Below are 16,207 nucleotides of genomic sequence, written 5' to 3' on the forward strand. Positions count from 1 at the left end.
CACTGTTTACACCAGAGATACTTCACTGCAGCTGCCATCTAGCAGGAGAATGGGGATGTAATATTGTCGTGGAATGAAGCAAGCTATTAAAATAACTGGTAGGAACCCCAGAGATCTCTTTTACCTATCAGACAGTGCTTTTAAAGATGCAGCTGTAATTGTCAATTGCTTCTCACACTGAAATAAAATGATAATTGGTACATCAAGTAAGCAAGTCGGTACAGTCCTCTGGTACTGGTACAGCCTACTCATGCAAGAGGAAAGAACACAGGACCTGTCTCTGTGAGAATTCAGGAGGCTGTAGTTTGTACTCTAGGCACACAGCTTTAAATCCAACTAACTCAGCAGCACCTAAAAAGCATACGGATACAAACAGATTTTTACACCACACTCCCTGCAAAAAGATTTGAGCACTGCTCCCACTCCGGATAGTGTAGTCACACACACTACAAAGCTTCACTTTTGAGTTTGCCAAGATCAAGCTGAAAAATCCAACTCCGGTATCCCTCTTGCTCTTATTGACTCTGATATGAACAATTGTTCCTACCTTATCAGTATTTACAAAAATACCTGTACTTTTGAAGAGCAGAATCCTGCAACCAGAGCTGGTTGTAGATAACCCCAGGAAAAGGAAGCTGTTGTTTCCCAGCGCTGGGCAGCACAGCCGTGCCAAAGCGTGCTGTGCCAAAGCGTGCTGTGCCAAAGCGTGCTGTGCCAAACCCTGCTGCGCTGTGCCAGGCCAGGTTCTGCAGCTCCATCGGGCTCCGGCTGTTCTCCTGCGCTGCCAGGACTGTCACAGACCACCGCCCGCATCAACTGCGGAGCACCACGCGCACAACCGGGACTTTTGTCACCAATTCATTACTCTCTCACCAACTCAGAAAAGTTTCAGTGCTCTTGAACCAAGAATATGGAGGCAGATTAATAATTAGGGTTTACGTCCCTTATTCTTTAATCTGCAAATTTAACAGATTAAGGAAACAGAAGAGAAACATAAGGAGTACAGAAGAGTTGACCCATTATACAAAATCTCATCAATTCCACTTCACATTTCATGTGCCACGACATTGTTTTGCTTTCAAGGTTTTCCTTGACAAGGCGCTAGAGGACTTGGCGCAGGTATACAATGCTGACAATGGAAATATTTTTATTAAGAGCTTCAGGAAAAGAAGCGGATGATCCCAAGTCACTAAAAAAAACCCCCAAACAATCAAAAACTTATTCCAGTCTACAGTTTCAACGCTCATACAACCCAGAGCACAACAGTTTCATAAAACATTATACAAAGCAGTCCTGTAAAAAAAGAAAAGAGAAGAAAAAGTGAAGAAAGGCGCAGCATGAAGTAATTTCAGACAACCGGTTTTGTGAGAGCTTTAATGGCACAAAATGTTTATAAGCTACAACTTATACATGTACTGTAAACTGTATATAATGTTACAAAGTGCTAACTAATTTATGAAGAATGCATAATCACTTTGGCTCAGATAACTCCAATAGTTCAGCAAATGTCAATTAAAAAATTTGAATTCTAACGATCTTCAGCTTTCAGTTTTTAAAAGAGTAAGTAAATATGCATTTGCTGCAGTTAAGTTAGCCTGCTGCATTTTTAATGTGCGAGTTTATGCATTTATTCCTTGATTCTATTTACAAATATTCTAGGCCAGTTTTCACTGAATGTAAGAAAAATGAAGCCTGCATTTTTTTTCCAAAACTGTAAACAGGTATAAAGCTTTTTAAAACAACATTTATCTTAACAAAACTTCAACTATCAATAGTTGAAACCCCTTGCAAATTATACAACAATCTGTTCCTGTTCATTGTAAAACTAGAAGTTGTAGACTTCCATCCAAAGCTTATAGTAGGGTATCAATAAATACTGCATCGCATCATAGCAAGTGTTACAGTGATCATGTAGCCATTCCTCATCCATAGTTTTCACCATTTTTACTTCACGGCTCCTTCAATTATCATAAGCTGTGTTGATACTCTAGCCACAAGCTTGCAATATTATATATCAGATGTTCTTAAGAAGAATTACCTTTTAATTCAGAAAGGGGTAACATTTTTTTTTTTTAAAAAAAGGTACTCCCTACTTAATAAAAATCTATTTTTCCACTATTCCAATTTCCATACAAAACAAGGTGCTGTAATTAGAACTGAAAGTGTTTCAGCCTTTCCCCCATCCCCTCGGTTTTCAGGACTGTAAAAGGATGTACTTGGTACTATCTAAACCACCCTTCACCACTTCCCCCTTCCCTCCCCACCTTTGGGTGAAAACCAATATCCACGCTTGAAACAAATCTGCAGTTGTGGGCAGCTCAAGTGCCTCTAACATTCACGACTAAAAGGAAAAAGACATCTCCAAAAGATGTTTTTTGTCACCCTGAAAGCATTCTCCAACAGCATTCAGAAGGAGAGAATAACTCTTCTTCCTTCCTAGGAGCTAAGCTGTTTTAAACCAAATCTCAATTGGGATTTAGGTTCTATGCATCAAATGGTTCAAGCGATCACTGCTCTATCAAATAATCAGCTCGATAAAGTCTGATGCAAGCAAACAATTACAGGTAGCTGGTCTCTCCAAACTGGCTGACTATATTATCATTTTCTGCAAGTCAACCTACTAAAGTTTGTATTTAAATGAGATTTTTCTTCTAGTCTTATAATTAGCATTGGTTCCCTAAGTACTTAGTATTAAAGTCTATATCATTTTTTTTTATATATTCATATATATATATATAAAAGAGTCTTCTATCCTTCAGAGTCATGCTACATGTTCTGAAATCCAATAAAATCTATTTAAGGACATGACTGTCCCAATGCTTTGTAACAATTTGGTACTAAAGCTTCACATTTTGAAAAGAAGTGTCACTGAAGGAGGACAAGGCTTAATGTTCCCTAAGATAAAAGTTCAACAACATCAGTGAGAAGTCTATCTAACATGAGACATCACGAGTGACTTTCGGATTCCATGTATCCCCAAAGGAGATTGTACAGTAAACAGTGAGATAGGAATATTGAAAACTCATTTGCAGAAGACATTTTAGAGCTTCGCAACTTCTGAATCTCTACGCACCTGCAAGATTGTCCCTCTTAACAATAAGTCAAACACTTTACCTTCTGAAACTGCCATATCATAGTAATTGTAAATGGTTCCACAACAAACAGAATCCTACCATTTTATACAGAGTCTAACTCTACCTACAGCTGTTGGGTTTTTCCTTAATTTAAAACTACTTTTAGAAGGAAAATTTCACATTTAAAATTTTCCCTTAAGAAAACAGGTAAGGAAAATAAAAGCTTCTTCACATGCAAACAATGCAGTTTTTCTAATATTTTCTAGGCATCAGACAGGTTTTCCTACAAGGAATAAGGAGCTGACTTCATAGAAAAGACAAGATTACAACAACTACCTACTATTAAAATATGCTGATGGATTTAGTTATCCTACTTTAAAATCTATGCAGTCTTTGCCTCCTGCAAATCAAAGGGTGTTAGCCAATACAAGGGGCCAAGTAAATTCCCCCAAAAGCTGATTTAAACTGTTTTTTATTGCCAGTGATTTCTTAGTTTATTTCACAACCAGCCTGTTTTTCAAAAGAGAAATTCATTTTCACTCCAATCAATAATTTTCTTCCAAAGAGACTGTTAATTTTATCACCATAATACAGTCAACATTTATACCATGCACAACTGCAATTTAAGTCAGGTTGCACTAAGGAGGCAACAACATCACTGATAAAATTAAAACTTGCTGGTGGCATTTTGCATTGAGAGAAGCCCTTGCAACATATAGACAGTTGTAAACTCCGTTCAGCAACTCTGACGTGTCTTGCAGGCCAAGAGGCAGGGGAATGGGAGGAGAGAGGGAAAGAATGTGGATAGCGAAACACCTCAACAGAGTTCCAACACAATACTGAATTCCAGAGTTAGCGAAAACCTGGATATGTAAGGAAAGGGTGAAGTCAGGGTCATGCTTAAAATGGTCTCAAGTCAAATGTACTAAATGAGACAGTAACACCTTCACAGGTCACGTGGATTTCCAGGTTTTGCACTCCATCTTTCAGTAAGTGCTGGCTGAAGGTGTGGTCAGTCGTTTTCCAATGTAGATGCTGAAATAAAAAGTATAAGGCATATCGTATTTCACAGAAATAGTCCATTTCCCAAACAGTCCTCGCGCACTCAGCTACTCTAACTGTCTCTCGAGCCTGATGAGAATCTTCCAAGGACTTCTCTCCTATAAAACTACTTAACGGGTGAGATTTTCAGATGAGCCTAGAGAGACTGATGCTGTCAATATTCAGTAAAAGCAGATTTCTTCAAGTCCCAAGCTCATTTGAAAATCCCACTCCAAAAGCTTTTGTGTTGTTTGTAGAGCACCTGACACTGGGGCTCTTGAGCAGCCGAGCAACACTCCCAGACTGTGGTAAAACAAAAAAGTACTGCCTGTAAAGGGAGCTGGTGAGCTTTAAAACACCGAGCATTGAGGATCTACGCAAGCACTGACCTCTAACAAATACATCCATTCAAGATGTAATTCGTCGCATAAATACGCAATTTTGCTACATTTCAAATATCTTACAATATATTCTCATATATTCTATCCTCCTCATTCAACTGATAGTTTACAAGAATTTAAAGAGACACTGAACTACTCCCCCCACAAAAAAGCATGAAGCTAATTAAAAACATATTTTGAGTACGTCTTTGCCCCATCACAGAAGAACATAAGGTGGATAAACATAATGTAAGGACTTCAGCAAGCTGAGAAATTATGTCAGATTACACAAGCAATGAAACCATCACTGAGCAGCATCATAGCTGACCTTGCAGGTCACATCCAGTATTTCATGTATCTTTCTTTAACTATTCAAAGCTTGACTTTCAGTAATATCACAAAACTGCAGCATTAGACATTGCAAATTAGAGTGTGCGGGACAGGAATTAGCAGGGTTCATTTGGAGAGCTTTAAACTAGGCTCGAAGGGGGATGGGGTTGTAGCTGGGCTTGCATCAGTGGGGCAGCACTCTAGAGTTGCTGAAGGCTGGGAGGCCTCCCATACCCTGGGGTGAAATCGGTGTGCTCAGCTCGCTCTCTGAAATGCCTGCACACCAATGTGCGCAGCATGGGGAATAAGCAGGAGTTAGAAACCTGTGTTCGGGCAGGAGACTATGACCTGGTATTATTTTTACAACATGTTTTTGTAACGGTTAGCAAAATTTACAGCAGTTTTCCATCTATTCTAGTCTTACATTCCCTACGTTATAACCCAAAGCGTTTAAGTAGAAGGCGAGGATAATCACATGGCACATGTTGCAATTGTAAAGGTTATTTGCAAATTCATGATAATCCGTTCATTTTCAATGTAAGAAACTTCACCTGTTCTAGAAATAAAACATATTAATGCCTGCAAAATTTTAACTGCTGCAAAGTTTTCCTGCATTTCAGAAAGTGCACCACGTGTGTCTTGAGCAAGGTGCAACAATACTCTGGTTATTCTAGATAAAGACCTTTCCTGCAGGTACCTGCCATACGAGTAGAGCACAAAAGCAAAGCCTGATGCAAAAGCTGAAGTGAGAATTAGGTTCATACTTACCCTAGTCCCAAAGCCAAAACATGAGATATGAACAGAGATGGAATGAAAACCTTAAGAAATTCTGCAGAGAAAATGCCACCTTTTTTCATTGCTCCACTTTTTCTCATACTTAAAGACACTGAACGCTTGGGATGTCTGAAATGGAATTCCCTGAAAGAAGAAGGGGGGGGGAGAAATTCAACAAGATTTTTTTTCCCACTTCTTCACATAAATGCACAGATCTCTGTAGGAACATGTTTTACAAGGTACAAAGAGCTAGAGATCAAAGCAAGAGATCCCTTACCCAGAGTAAGGAATCAAAGAGACCACTTACACAGACAGGATAGAGACAAAGGGAGCAGTAGCTGAAGAGAGAGGTAGGTCCGAGAGAGGGAATTTCAGGATGTGATTTGTTAGCAAGAGCCTCATTTTTTGTTCCAAACAGAGATACAGAAGTCTGCCCGATTTAGACAGCATCCTCTATTTTAATAAAAATGCTTTGCATTCAAGGATCTCAACGTTTCCCCTTCCGTGGATGAACATTACATATTTTACATAGAAAGAAAGAAAGGTAGAGAATTTAGGAGACTTGCTCAACACTATTCCATTTAGTAAGCCAAAACTAAACCCCATGAATCCCAGCTCCAAGTACCCAGCTCTCCCAATAATTATGTCAGAAATCTTGTAATCAGATTGCTGTGGATATATATTACTTTCAATAAGTAATTTTGTTGCTATTAAGATTTACATACTTCATTGTTTTGACTTTTTGTAGCCTCCCCAAAGAGAAATTCATCTTTTTCTAAGATGGTCCTATTTGGAGAGCCAGAATAATTCCATGCAATTGTGACCTGTGATTCTTCTCTCCTTCATATAAAAGAATATTCATTAAAAAAAAAAAAAAAAAAAAAAAAAGAGAGTTTAACTTACTTGGGAGGAATGTTTTCAGGCCTACTTGACCAGTCTGACACCCAGTCAGCACTTTTCTTCAAAACTTCCAACTCTTTCTCTACTTCTACTGCTTCTTCTTCAGACTGAAAATATACACAGGACAAGCCTTGTAACACTCAATTAGCTCCTCCTTATGGTGTTAAATTGAGAGCGACAACAACAGGGGTAAAATGATAAACACCAAATGGTGGCACCTGATAAACAAGCAAGTGTTCCTGGACTACTGATTATTTAGAAGAGATTTTATTATGCTAAAAGGAGGATCTGCACAAGTCAGTAAACCACACAAAGTTCATTACTACATCCAGGACTTCAACAGGGAAAAAAATAGAAAGGCTAGAGAGTGACTTCAGTACAAACTCCTCCTTAGCATTAAAACAATTTCCTGAGTGACCCTTAGTAAAAGAAGATAAACCACTTACAACATTAAAGTGGGAACCATACCAAAACCAGAAGCAATCAGACAGGACAGTCCCAACAGAGAGATGGCAGAACTAACCAACAACTTCATTCAGATTGTTCTGGCTCTATAGGGCAGAAGCGCAACAGTCCTGCTGTTCAGCCAGGTCTTTGACAAAACTGAATGCAAGGTTTCATTCTTCCAGGAGTGCTTTTTATTTATACTGCTGAAGACAGCAAATTGTATTAAATGATTGAACTAAGAGTTCAGCATTAATCTCCTCTCAGTTCGTATGATGGAGATTAATCACTGTCATGTGAGCTGACTATCTGTAGAGCAATAAACTGAACACCCTGAAATCTTGTGCAGAAATATAAACATTTCAAAACCAAAACAGGTTTGACACACAAGCACTGTTAAACAATAATATAACTGCTATTAAACAGGGTATTTCTCAGCATTACAGATGGAGCCTCATTTTTCCCCTCACTCCAAGGCTATTAACCTCTACCAGTCAAATTTCAATTAATACAGAATGTAACCCTAAACAAAGTTTACTAACCCTGCCTAGTTGTTTAAAATAATTGTTCTGGAATGTGTTTTAATTTAATAAAACTTTATTCTGAAAGCAAGCCCTTAAAAGAAAGGATAATTTAGTTAAACTGACATAAGCTTGAGTGCAAAAAATTATTTACTATAGCTATTTACAGGGAGGTACTATGTAAAGTTCTAACAAAACAGACTGAGGAAAAACCTGCAAGAACAAAGTACAAGAGAAGTAAACAGCCTTACCCAAATGACTAAGGGACACCTCCAAATTTTAAGTAAGGTGTAGATAATCTATTTGCTTGTACTGCAGCTAAGAGCCAAGGCTAGGATCTCATAATGAAAAAAAAAATTGCTGGCAAGCAGTAGTTTAATGCATCTTTTGACATTTAAAATATATAATATTTTAGACCTTTTGATATGACAGAGAGCTTGCTCTGCCCCTCAAGTACTCCCAATACTGATCTATATAAACATATCATTTATATACAATATCCACAACTTGAAAATATTTTTTTTTAAGTTAATGTATTTTAAAGGTTAACGAAGAAAATACCTGAGAACTACTGTCTTTACTTGTGTGCATTTCCACATCAAAAGTTATCTGTCCATCTTCTTGAGGTGAAGGGCTAAAGAAAAAATGATTTCATTATGTCATTTTGTCATACTATACTGTCACCTAAATAATCATTAGTGTAAAGAGCATCTCAGCTGAATCATTTCCACATGCACTTCTGCACACTACCGAGATGAGTTACACACTACACTACCCTTCAGATCACAAACATCAGTATTAGAAAGCCTTCCAAAACCTCTCATCTTTTCAATTTGTTTTTTCATTTATAATCCGACCTTTCTCAAGAGAATTGACCATCCTTCACTGAAAAAAGAAAGCACTGCCCAAAACTTCAACTGCTACACAAAACACGTAAATCCTATCCTTCTTTTAGATATCTTTTAGATAAGCAGGAGGAGTTTGAAACCTGTGTTAGCGCAGGAGATTATGATCTGGTGGCAATCACGTCTGGCAATTATGGACATGGTGGGACAGCACACATGAGTGGAATGTGGTCATGGATGGCTGTGTCCTTTTCAGGAAAGACAGGCCAGCCAGGCATGGTGGTGGAGTTGCTCTTTATGTGAGAGAGCAACTACAATGTATTGAGTATTGTCCAGGCACGGATGAGGAGCAAGTTGAGAGTCTATGGGTGAAAGTTAAGGGGCAGGCTGGCAAGGGTGATACTATTGTGGGTGTCTATTACAGGGCACCAGATCAGGGTGAGGAAGTTGATGAGGCCTCTACAGACAGCTGAGAGCAGCCTCACAATCACAGGCCCTGGTTGTGGTGGGGGATTTTAACTTTCCTGATGTTTGTTGGAAGGACTACTCGGCCGGCCAGCCACAGTCTAGGAGGTTCCTCCAGTGCCTATATTATTCAATATAGTCATCAATGATTTGGATGAAGGAATAGAGCGTACTATCAGCAAGTTTGCTGGTGACACCAAGGTGGGAGGAGTGGCTGACACGCCAGAGGCTGTGCTGCCATCCAGAGACCTGGACAGGCTGGAGAGTTGGGCAGGGAAACATTTAATGAAATAGAACAAGGGAAAGTGTAGAGTCTTGCATCTGGGTAGGAACAACCCCAGGTTCCAGTATAAGTTGGGGAACGACCTATTAGAGAGCAGCGTAGGGGAAAGGGACCTGGGGGTCCTGGTGAACAGCAGGATGACCATGAGCCAGCATTGGGCCCTTGTGGCCACGAAGGCCAATGGTACCTGGGGTGGGTTAGAAGGGGGTGGTCAGTAGGTCAGAGAGGTTCTCCTGCCCCTCTGCTCTGCCCTGGGGAGACCACACCTGGAATATTGTGTCCAGTTCTGGGCCCCTCAGTTCCAGAAGGACAGGGAACTGCTGGAGAGAGTCCAGCGCAGGGCAACAAAGATGCTGAAGGGAGTGGAGCATCTCCCGGGTGAGGAAAGGCTGAGGGAGCTGGGGCTCTTCAGCTTGGAGGAGACTGAGGGGTGACTGAGGGGGTATTGGACTAGATGATCTTTAGAGGTCCCTTCCAATCCCTAACATTCTATGATAACACTGACAGTATTGGGAATTATACCTCTTTTTGTATCATTACAAGTGGAAACAACACACAACTGCACATAGGACAGCAAACATTTCTTTACCTGTCACAGTGGGAACTACCTCTTGAGCTGCTCTGTCCTGATTCATGCTGGGCGTCCAGGAGGATTTTTTCCATGTCTCCATTGTGGATGGAGGACGATGAAGGGACGTGTTCCAAACCTCCGTTTTTCCCATTGCCGTTATCGTTGCTATTGCCATTGCCATTCATCTGTAACTCCACCCAGGAACCTGTTGGGCCAGCCAGACGTCACTTCATTAAAAGCAGTGGAACTGAAACCCATCTTAAGTTTATCAATTACACACAGAAAAAAACATGAACATGGTGAATTCAGATAACATACACTGCTGCTGGGACAAAGCTCACAAACATGTACTGGAGACAAGAGTGACATGTTTCTTCCTCTTTCATGAACAAAAACACACCTAAAATGTTATATTTTGTTGCTACCTAGCCCTGAAGCTAGCCGAATAAAATATGCCCTCTCTCCTCAACTATTAATACTTTACTAGGCCACATTTCTCTCTGCAGTTTGAAGCTTCAGTATGTATCACTCAATTACACTAGTCACCTCGCTTCCCTGTTCATTCCTTTTTGAAAGAAAATTTTCAACACCTAGCCCCCTATTACACAACTCCCCCATCCGGAATGTTATACTCTCCTTCTTCCCTCTACTTTCAAAGGCCCTGACTCAAACTCTGATTTTTATACATGTCAGGCAGGCTGCCATTCTCAGGCAAAAAAACCTGGGTTTTGAAAATATTCTAAATTCATAAACATACCATTTAATGTCCTGAGGGGTAAAGATAGAATAGACTTCTACTGCTTTATCTGCTTCAAATATTTAAATACATTCCCTATCCAAATGCAATTTCCCTCTTCTCACTAAGGCATTTAACAAGAATCATTTGACCATATTAGCCATGATTATGGAGGAAAAGATCTCCAGTTTCTCAAAAGGACACTGTTTTCAATGAAACATTATTTCCCATTATCAGTCAGATGATTTCACAGACGTCCAGTTATGGCATCACAACTCCTCTGTAATTTTATTTATGTCACCTGAAGGAGAGCACATTCAGATTTTTTGTTGATTCTTATTTTTTAAAGTTTTGACATCTTCACCACTGAGGTAAAAATATTCAAGAAAGAAAAGACAGTCTAAAGATATTAAAACAACAGCTAAAACTCCTTTTTAAATATTTGTAACGTTCACCAACTCTGTACTACACACTGGGCTTTTCAGATAATGAAGTTTTAACTGGGAAAAGGCAGCCTTTGCTCAGAGTAGTCAGTATGAGACACAGAGACCATATTATTCCAGATTTATGATCACTGCTGGTGTCTAAATTTCTAAAGAAAAAGGCCTCCGTGTGAGAACTACATCAGAAAGGCAGATTTGCCTTGCAGCAACACCTTTACAGCAAGAGGCCCCACCTGCAGAAAAGCACATGGCAACCGCAGTTAGATGTCAGGCCAGAGAGCTATACATTCTCCAAGAACCATCTTGGAGTATAGAGCATCTACCAGGAGAATTCTAACACTCAGGATCTGCAAAGATATATCTTATTAAAAAATCAGCAGTGAGTGTCCAACTGTGAAAAAAGCAGAGGGCAGAAGTACAAGTAGGTGTCTTCCTCTGACACCAAGCACGGGCAGAGAAAAGCTCAGCGAAAGATGATCAGAACTGGTTGCTCTAGAACGCAGCTACTTAAACACACGTCTGCAGCACTTCATCTCATGTACAAATAAAATCTTCTATTAACATTTATCCTGGACTGACAAAACCTGCTGTTTATCTAAGATGTGTTGTGGTCATAAGAGGAAGAACACTCAAATTAAACCGTGAGTAAAGAGTCCCAACAAGTCGAGCAGTAGTTTACATGACATGCAGCACGTTCTCCATCTGACCTCACTCTTAATGAGCCCAAATACATTCACGAAGGCGTAATCTGACATCAAGCTAAAACATGCTGCACACTCCCACTGGCAGTCACAACCGGTTCGGGAGAGAGCAGGAGCCCTTGGAGTTACACAGGCTGATTAGAGGCTGCTGCTTTAAACAGATGCACAGGAATATATTTGAAAATAAACTGCCCAAGTAATAATAGAGAGTGATTTCTGCCCCAAGCTTGCTTCAAAAATAAGATAGATATGTTAATCACCCACATGAGAATTCTTAATTTAACCATGTTTCCAACTTGACAGTACAACAGGAAATACAGTAGAATTAAGAAATATGGTAGAATTAAGAAATATGGTAGAATTCTCCTCCCTTCACAAATAACATAACACATACTTTAAGGAAAAAAAAACACAAAAACCAAACAAAACTACAACCCCCCCCCAAACACAAGACAAAACAGAACACCACACAACTGTTTATAGGAATGATATTTTTCTCCAAAATTGTCTGAATTTTGGCCATGGTCTAAGGTTAATTATTTCACTGTGGACTGATATACTTTAATTACATGTTTTTCCATAATTGGTGGTCCTTTTAAACAACAGTAGCTAAATGTGTGTGGCAAAGGGGGGAGTCTCATTTTGTTTATTCACTCTGTGATTTCAATTGGGTAGGTTGGGGGGAGATACCAAGGATAATACATAAATTATATATGCATATACATTTTATATATATAAAAATACTTCAAACTAGTAGCTCACAGCAAGTCTGAGCTATGGTCAACTTGAATAAACTAAGAAATATCACTTTTACAGTTAAGTACGCCATAAGAAAGAAAGACAAAAGGAGAAGAAAAGAAAGCTGTTCAGATTCCCATAATGGTAATTATGAAGCAAATTTTCCATGACAGAGCTAGATGGGTTCTTGCTGGCATTTCTTCTTTTTGTCAATGTGTAACAGAGCTTTATAATAATTAAAGTGTATGACGCATCTAGAATTCCCAGAGCCAGCAAATCTTTTTTTTCGGTGAACCCAACAAAGCACAGGTTCAGTTACCCGTTTTATTCCCAGGTCTTCTGACCTTTGCTTCAAGTGCTAAGGAATCTCTGAATGAAAGGCTCTAAACACGCACAAATGACATACAGAACAAAATGAATAAGTGTCTAAGCGCATTAGCTTGAAAAGGCTCACTGAAAAGCTTATATAGTAGCAGAAAATGTACATATAACACGAAAGCATTGTGGAGCAGCTGAATACTGAAAGCAGCACTAAGCCTACGTGGAGCCGATTGGTTGCGTTTGTTTTGTTCATGGAGCACAGACTATCAAACATTTCCTCTCATATGCTGTGCTCACCACCTCCTGTAATCACATTGATTTTTGCCAAGCCTTTGCGTGCTGATCCAGCAATAAGATCTACGTGGGCAGATCCAGCACAGGCTCACAGTGCACTCATCTCTTGTTGCTTCTACGTTACAGCAGAATAACATGTCCCACAGTGTAAGTTAACATGCTAACAGAAAACCAAAAGGAAATATTAAAATATAGATGCACCAAAGATCACAATTTCTGAAGTAAGCACTGAGTTAGGCACTACATATGTCACAACTTTAAGACAGCATAATTGTTATTCAAGTACTCTAACAGCCCTGAATAATTTGCTAAAATACCTGTTTGACTCAGGTGAACATTGTTGCAAACTGCAACCCTTATCACAATATGTAGTGTTACTGTAACACAATAGCAGTGTTATGAAACAGGCATAGTTTATTCTTCTTCGATACAATTCCCATTGAGTTACAGCAGATCAACCAACCAGTATATTTCGTGGTCAGTTTAACTTCATTGTAAACCACGAAGCTTCTGCCGACTAAGTATGAGAGCCGACATAAAAACCACCGATGTTCCTTACTACTGTTATCCTGGGAACAAAAGGATGCAGCAGAGCAGCTGACAGAGATGCCGGATATAGAGGAAAATAGCTCACGTCAGTCCTATTGACTCAGCCACTGAATAAACTAATTCCCACAGTCACGCTCCTCCCCCTACCCGGCTGTATCCCCATTTAGCTGTTAACACCAGCCACCGAATAAACTCGGTTTAACCGCGGAACAAACCTGCTCCTGTTCTTCTCGGCTCGCCCCGAACCCCGGAGCCAGTTCATTTCTTTGGCCGGTTCTCCTCAGACCCGCCGCTCCCGTGAGGAGCAGCCGGGGCGCGAACCCGCGGCCCAGAGCTCCCCACAGCCCCCGAGCGCTCTGGGGTGCCCCCCGTCCGCCTTCCTCGCCCCGCAGCCAGCAGCTCCCGCAGCGCCCCAGGCTCTGCGGACACCCCAACATCCCTCTCCCCGGTACGAAGCCCCCGTGATGCGTTACACCCCAAATAACCCGCCCCGTGAGGCGCTGCCCCCACCCCGATCCCCTCAGGCCGCGCCACCCGCCTCTTCCCCACAGGCCCCGCCGGCGGCCGCCACCGAACCAATTACACCCGTTCCGCCGCCAATTGGCCCCCGGGGCTCTCGCGGCTCCGTCCTCCGCCAATCCCGGCCCGGAAAGGGGGAGAAGGGAGTCGCGGCCCCCGGGGTTTCCCTCACAGTCCCTCCCGGTCACCCCCCGCCCCATTTGCGCTCGTTTCCACACGTTCCCGCACTCACTGTTGAGCCCCGGCTCGGTGTGCGTCCCCTCAGCCGGCGGGTTGTTGTTGTTGTTGTGCTGCGGCGGCTCCTGAGGGCTGGACATGGCGGCGGGCAGGAGCGGGGCGGCTGAGGAGACCGAGGAGCCGCTTTGGGGCTGGGACAACAACAACAAACCCGGACTCCGCTCCGGGCCCGGCCGCCCCGCCCTCCCCGTGCAACTGCGCAGGCGCGGCCGCGCGCCGCTCCCGCCTTTCCGCCGCCGCGCACGCGCCGCCCGCCCCGGGGCGCGTGCCGCGGCACCATGGCGCTCCCCGGGCTCGCGCACGTCCCGCCGCCGCCGCCGCGCATGCGCAAGGGGGCGGGGCCCGCTGTGAGGGGAGGCAAAAAGCGCGGGAGGGCGGCGAAGTGGGAGGGCGGCGGTTCCACCCGCCTCCACAGCCAAAAACCACCGGGAAACGCGGGCTGGAGGGGCCTGGCCCTCCCCGCACGGCTCTCTGGAGCTGTCGGACATCGCCCATCCTGCGCTGCTTCCAGAGAGGACGAGATGAGCCCTCACAACCCTGTGGTGTCCACCGAGCCCCCCGCTCAGGTGTGTTCCCACATGAGACTGCAGCAGCAGGTGTGAGAGAACCTGCCAGACCTGCACGGTGCAATGGTACAAGTCTTCTCATCTTTCTTTCTCCTCTCAGTTAAGCCAAGTTGTGGGTCTGTGAAATATAGTTGGTATTAATCTTGAAAACCATTGCCTCAATCTGATATGATAACATTTAGCAGACAGACCAACTGCATGCAGCGAAGATTTTTTAATTACTGTCAGTTAAGATAGAGAAGATGGCATCTGTGTGACAAAATTGGACTTGTACTTTACAGGAATGCAAATGTATAGCTACAAAAAGTGGAATTATTAGTGTCCACCACACATAGTTTAATAAGACAGCTGTTTACAGGTAGAGGGGGTGCAGGTACATTCTAGATTGCAATCAGAACAATGAGCTACTTATGATTTTGAATAGAAAACCTGCCTAGGTAACCCTATCCTACTTAGCCACCCTAACACTCACAGGCTAACATCACAAGTGTTTGTCATCTCCATCATTCAGGAAGCATTTGCCATAATAGTTGTGGCATGAATATTTATCAGTAAAGTGGGCCTATTAACATTTCTGAGTCAGAAATAAATTGATCAAGATTATAGAGTGAGTCAGTGCAGAGCCAGAAATAGCATTCGCAAGGCCTGACTTTCAGCCCTGTGCTCCAACCACTACACAGGTTCCTTAAGGCAGTTGAATGATGTAACTGATGTTTGTAAAGTAATTTGAATCCTTGGATGGAAAATGCTATGACAATAGCAAGGTTGGAAGGACAGAAAACCACATGTTAATAGAAGAGAAACAGTGCTCATAAACTTCTGGGAAAGGCCTTTTGTACTGCAGTGCAATACAAAAGGTTTTTCTTCTCAAAACTTATAAAAAGCCTTTAAGTTGAAGGAAATTAAACAAGTCATAAGCCACCTGATTTATCTCCAAGAGCTGAACCAAGCTAATCCCACTGCTTAATTCTCATGGTTCCAAGGTGTTTGAAGCAATTTAAGTAAAGAATGATCTCAAGTCTTAAACATGCTGGGATTACTTTTACTGTCTTCATTTTGTGCTTCTATACCCCAAATCTGAAAACAACGCTGACCTGTTAAGATGGGTGCCACGCAAAAACCACCTTGGCTGGTTTCTTTATCCTGGAGGTAGTCATGCTGCGTACTGGAAATGCTTTTCTTGTATTTCATGTTTAGCAACAACTAATCAAACACACGGTCCTTGCAGACGACCGGCGATTCCAAAGATGACTTCAAGGGACAGTTGCAACATCTCACCTCGATCTCTTGCATTTTTGGAGCACCTGCCTCTCTTTGGTCACATTTTGCCTCCTAGTGGAAAGAGCACTGACACAGGAAAACCTGCATCAGAAAAAAAACGTGAGTGCCGTTTTCTTGTAAGAGAGAAACAATAAATTAATTGTTTGCAAATGGTTGAGATTATTAAAATTCAAGGGTAGATTGCCTAGAGAAAT

General features: G+C 41.9%; 1 protein-coding gene across 1 annotated transcript; it reads right to left on the minus strand.

Moving 5' to 3' along the window:
• Positions 1-928: 928 nt before the first annotated feature.
• On the minus strand, positions 929-14,352 carry BNIP3L (BCL2 interacting protein 3 like). Its single transcript, XM_082072567.1, has 6 exons — positions 14,162-14,352; positions 9,647-9,833; positions 8,026-8,098; positions 6,503-6,606; positions 5,594-5,743; positions 929-4,109 (listed from the first exon to the last, which is right to left on the minus strand). Exons 1-6 carry the CDS (start codon positions 14,244-14,246, stop codon positions 4,061-4,063), a joined length of 648 nt encoding a protein of 215 aa, XP_081928693.1. The 5' UTR covers positions 14,247-14,352; the 3' UTR covers positions 929-4,060.
• Between the last annotated feature and the right edge of the window lie 1,855 nt (positions 14,353-16,207).

The sequence above is a fragment of the Streptopelia decaocto genome, assembly GCF_964273445.1.
Source record: "Streptopelia decaocto genome assembly, chromosome: 25".
Taxonomy (NCBI): Eukaryota; Metazoa; Chordata; class Aves; order Columbiformes; family Columbidae; genus Streptopelia; species Streptopelia decaocto.

What these genes read in the sequence shown, in the direction of transcription:
- BNIP3L (XM_082072567.1), bottom strand. Translation starts at nt 14,246, where the DNA reads ATGTCCAGCCCTCAGGAGCCGCCGCAGCACAACAACAACAACAACCCG. An exon ending in CACCGAGCCGGGGCTCAACA is followed by an intron (nt 9,834 to 14,161) that starts GTGAGTGCGGGA and finishes CTGGCCCAACAG; the next exon opens with GTTCCTGGGTGGAGTTACAG. An exon ending in GTTTTGGCTTTGGGACTAGG is followed by an intron (nt 4,110 to 5,593) that starts GTAAGTATGAAC and finishes TTTTTATTTCAG; the next exon opens with CATCTACATTGGAAAACGAC.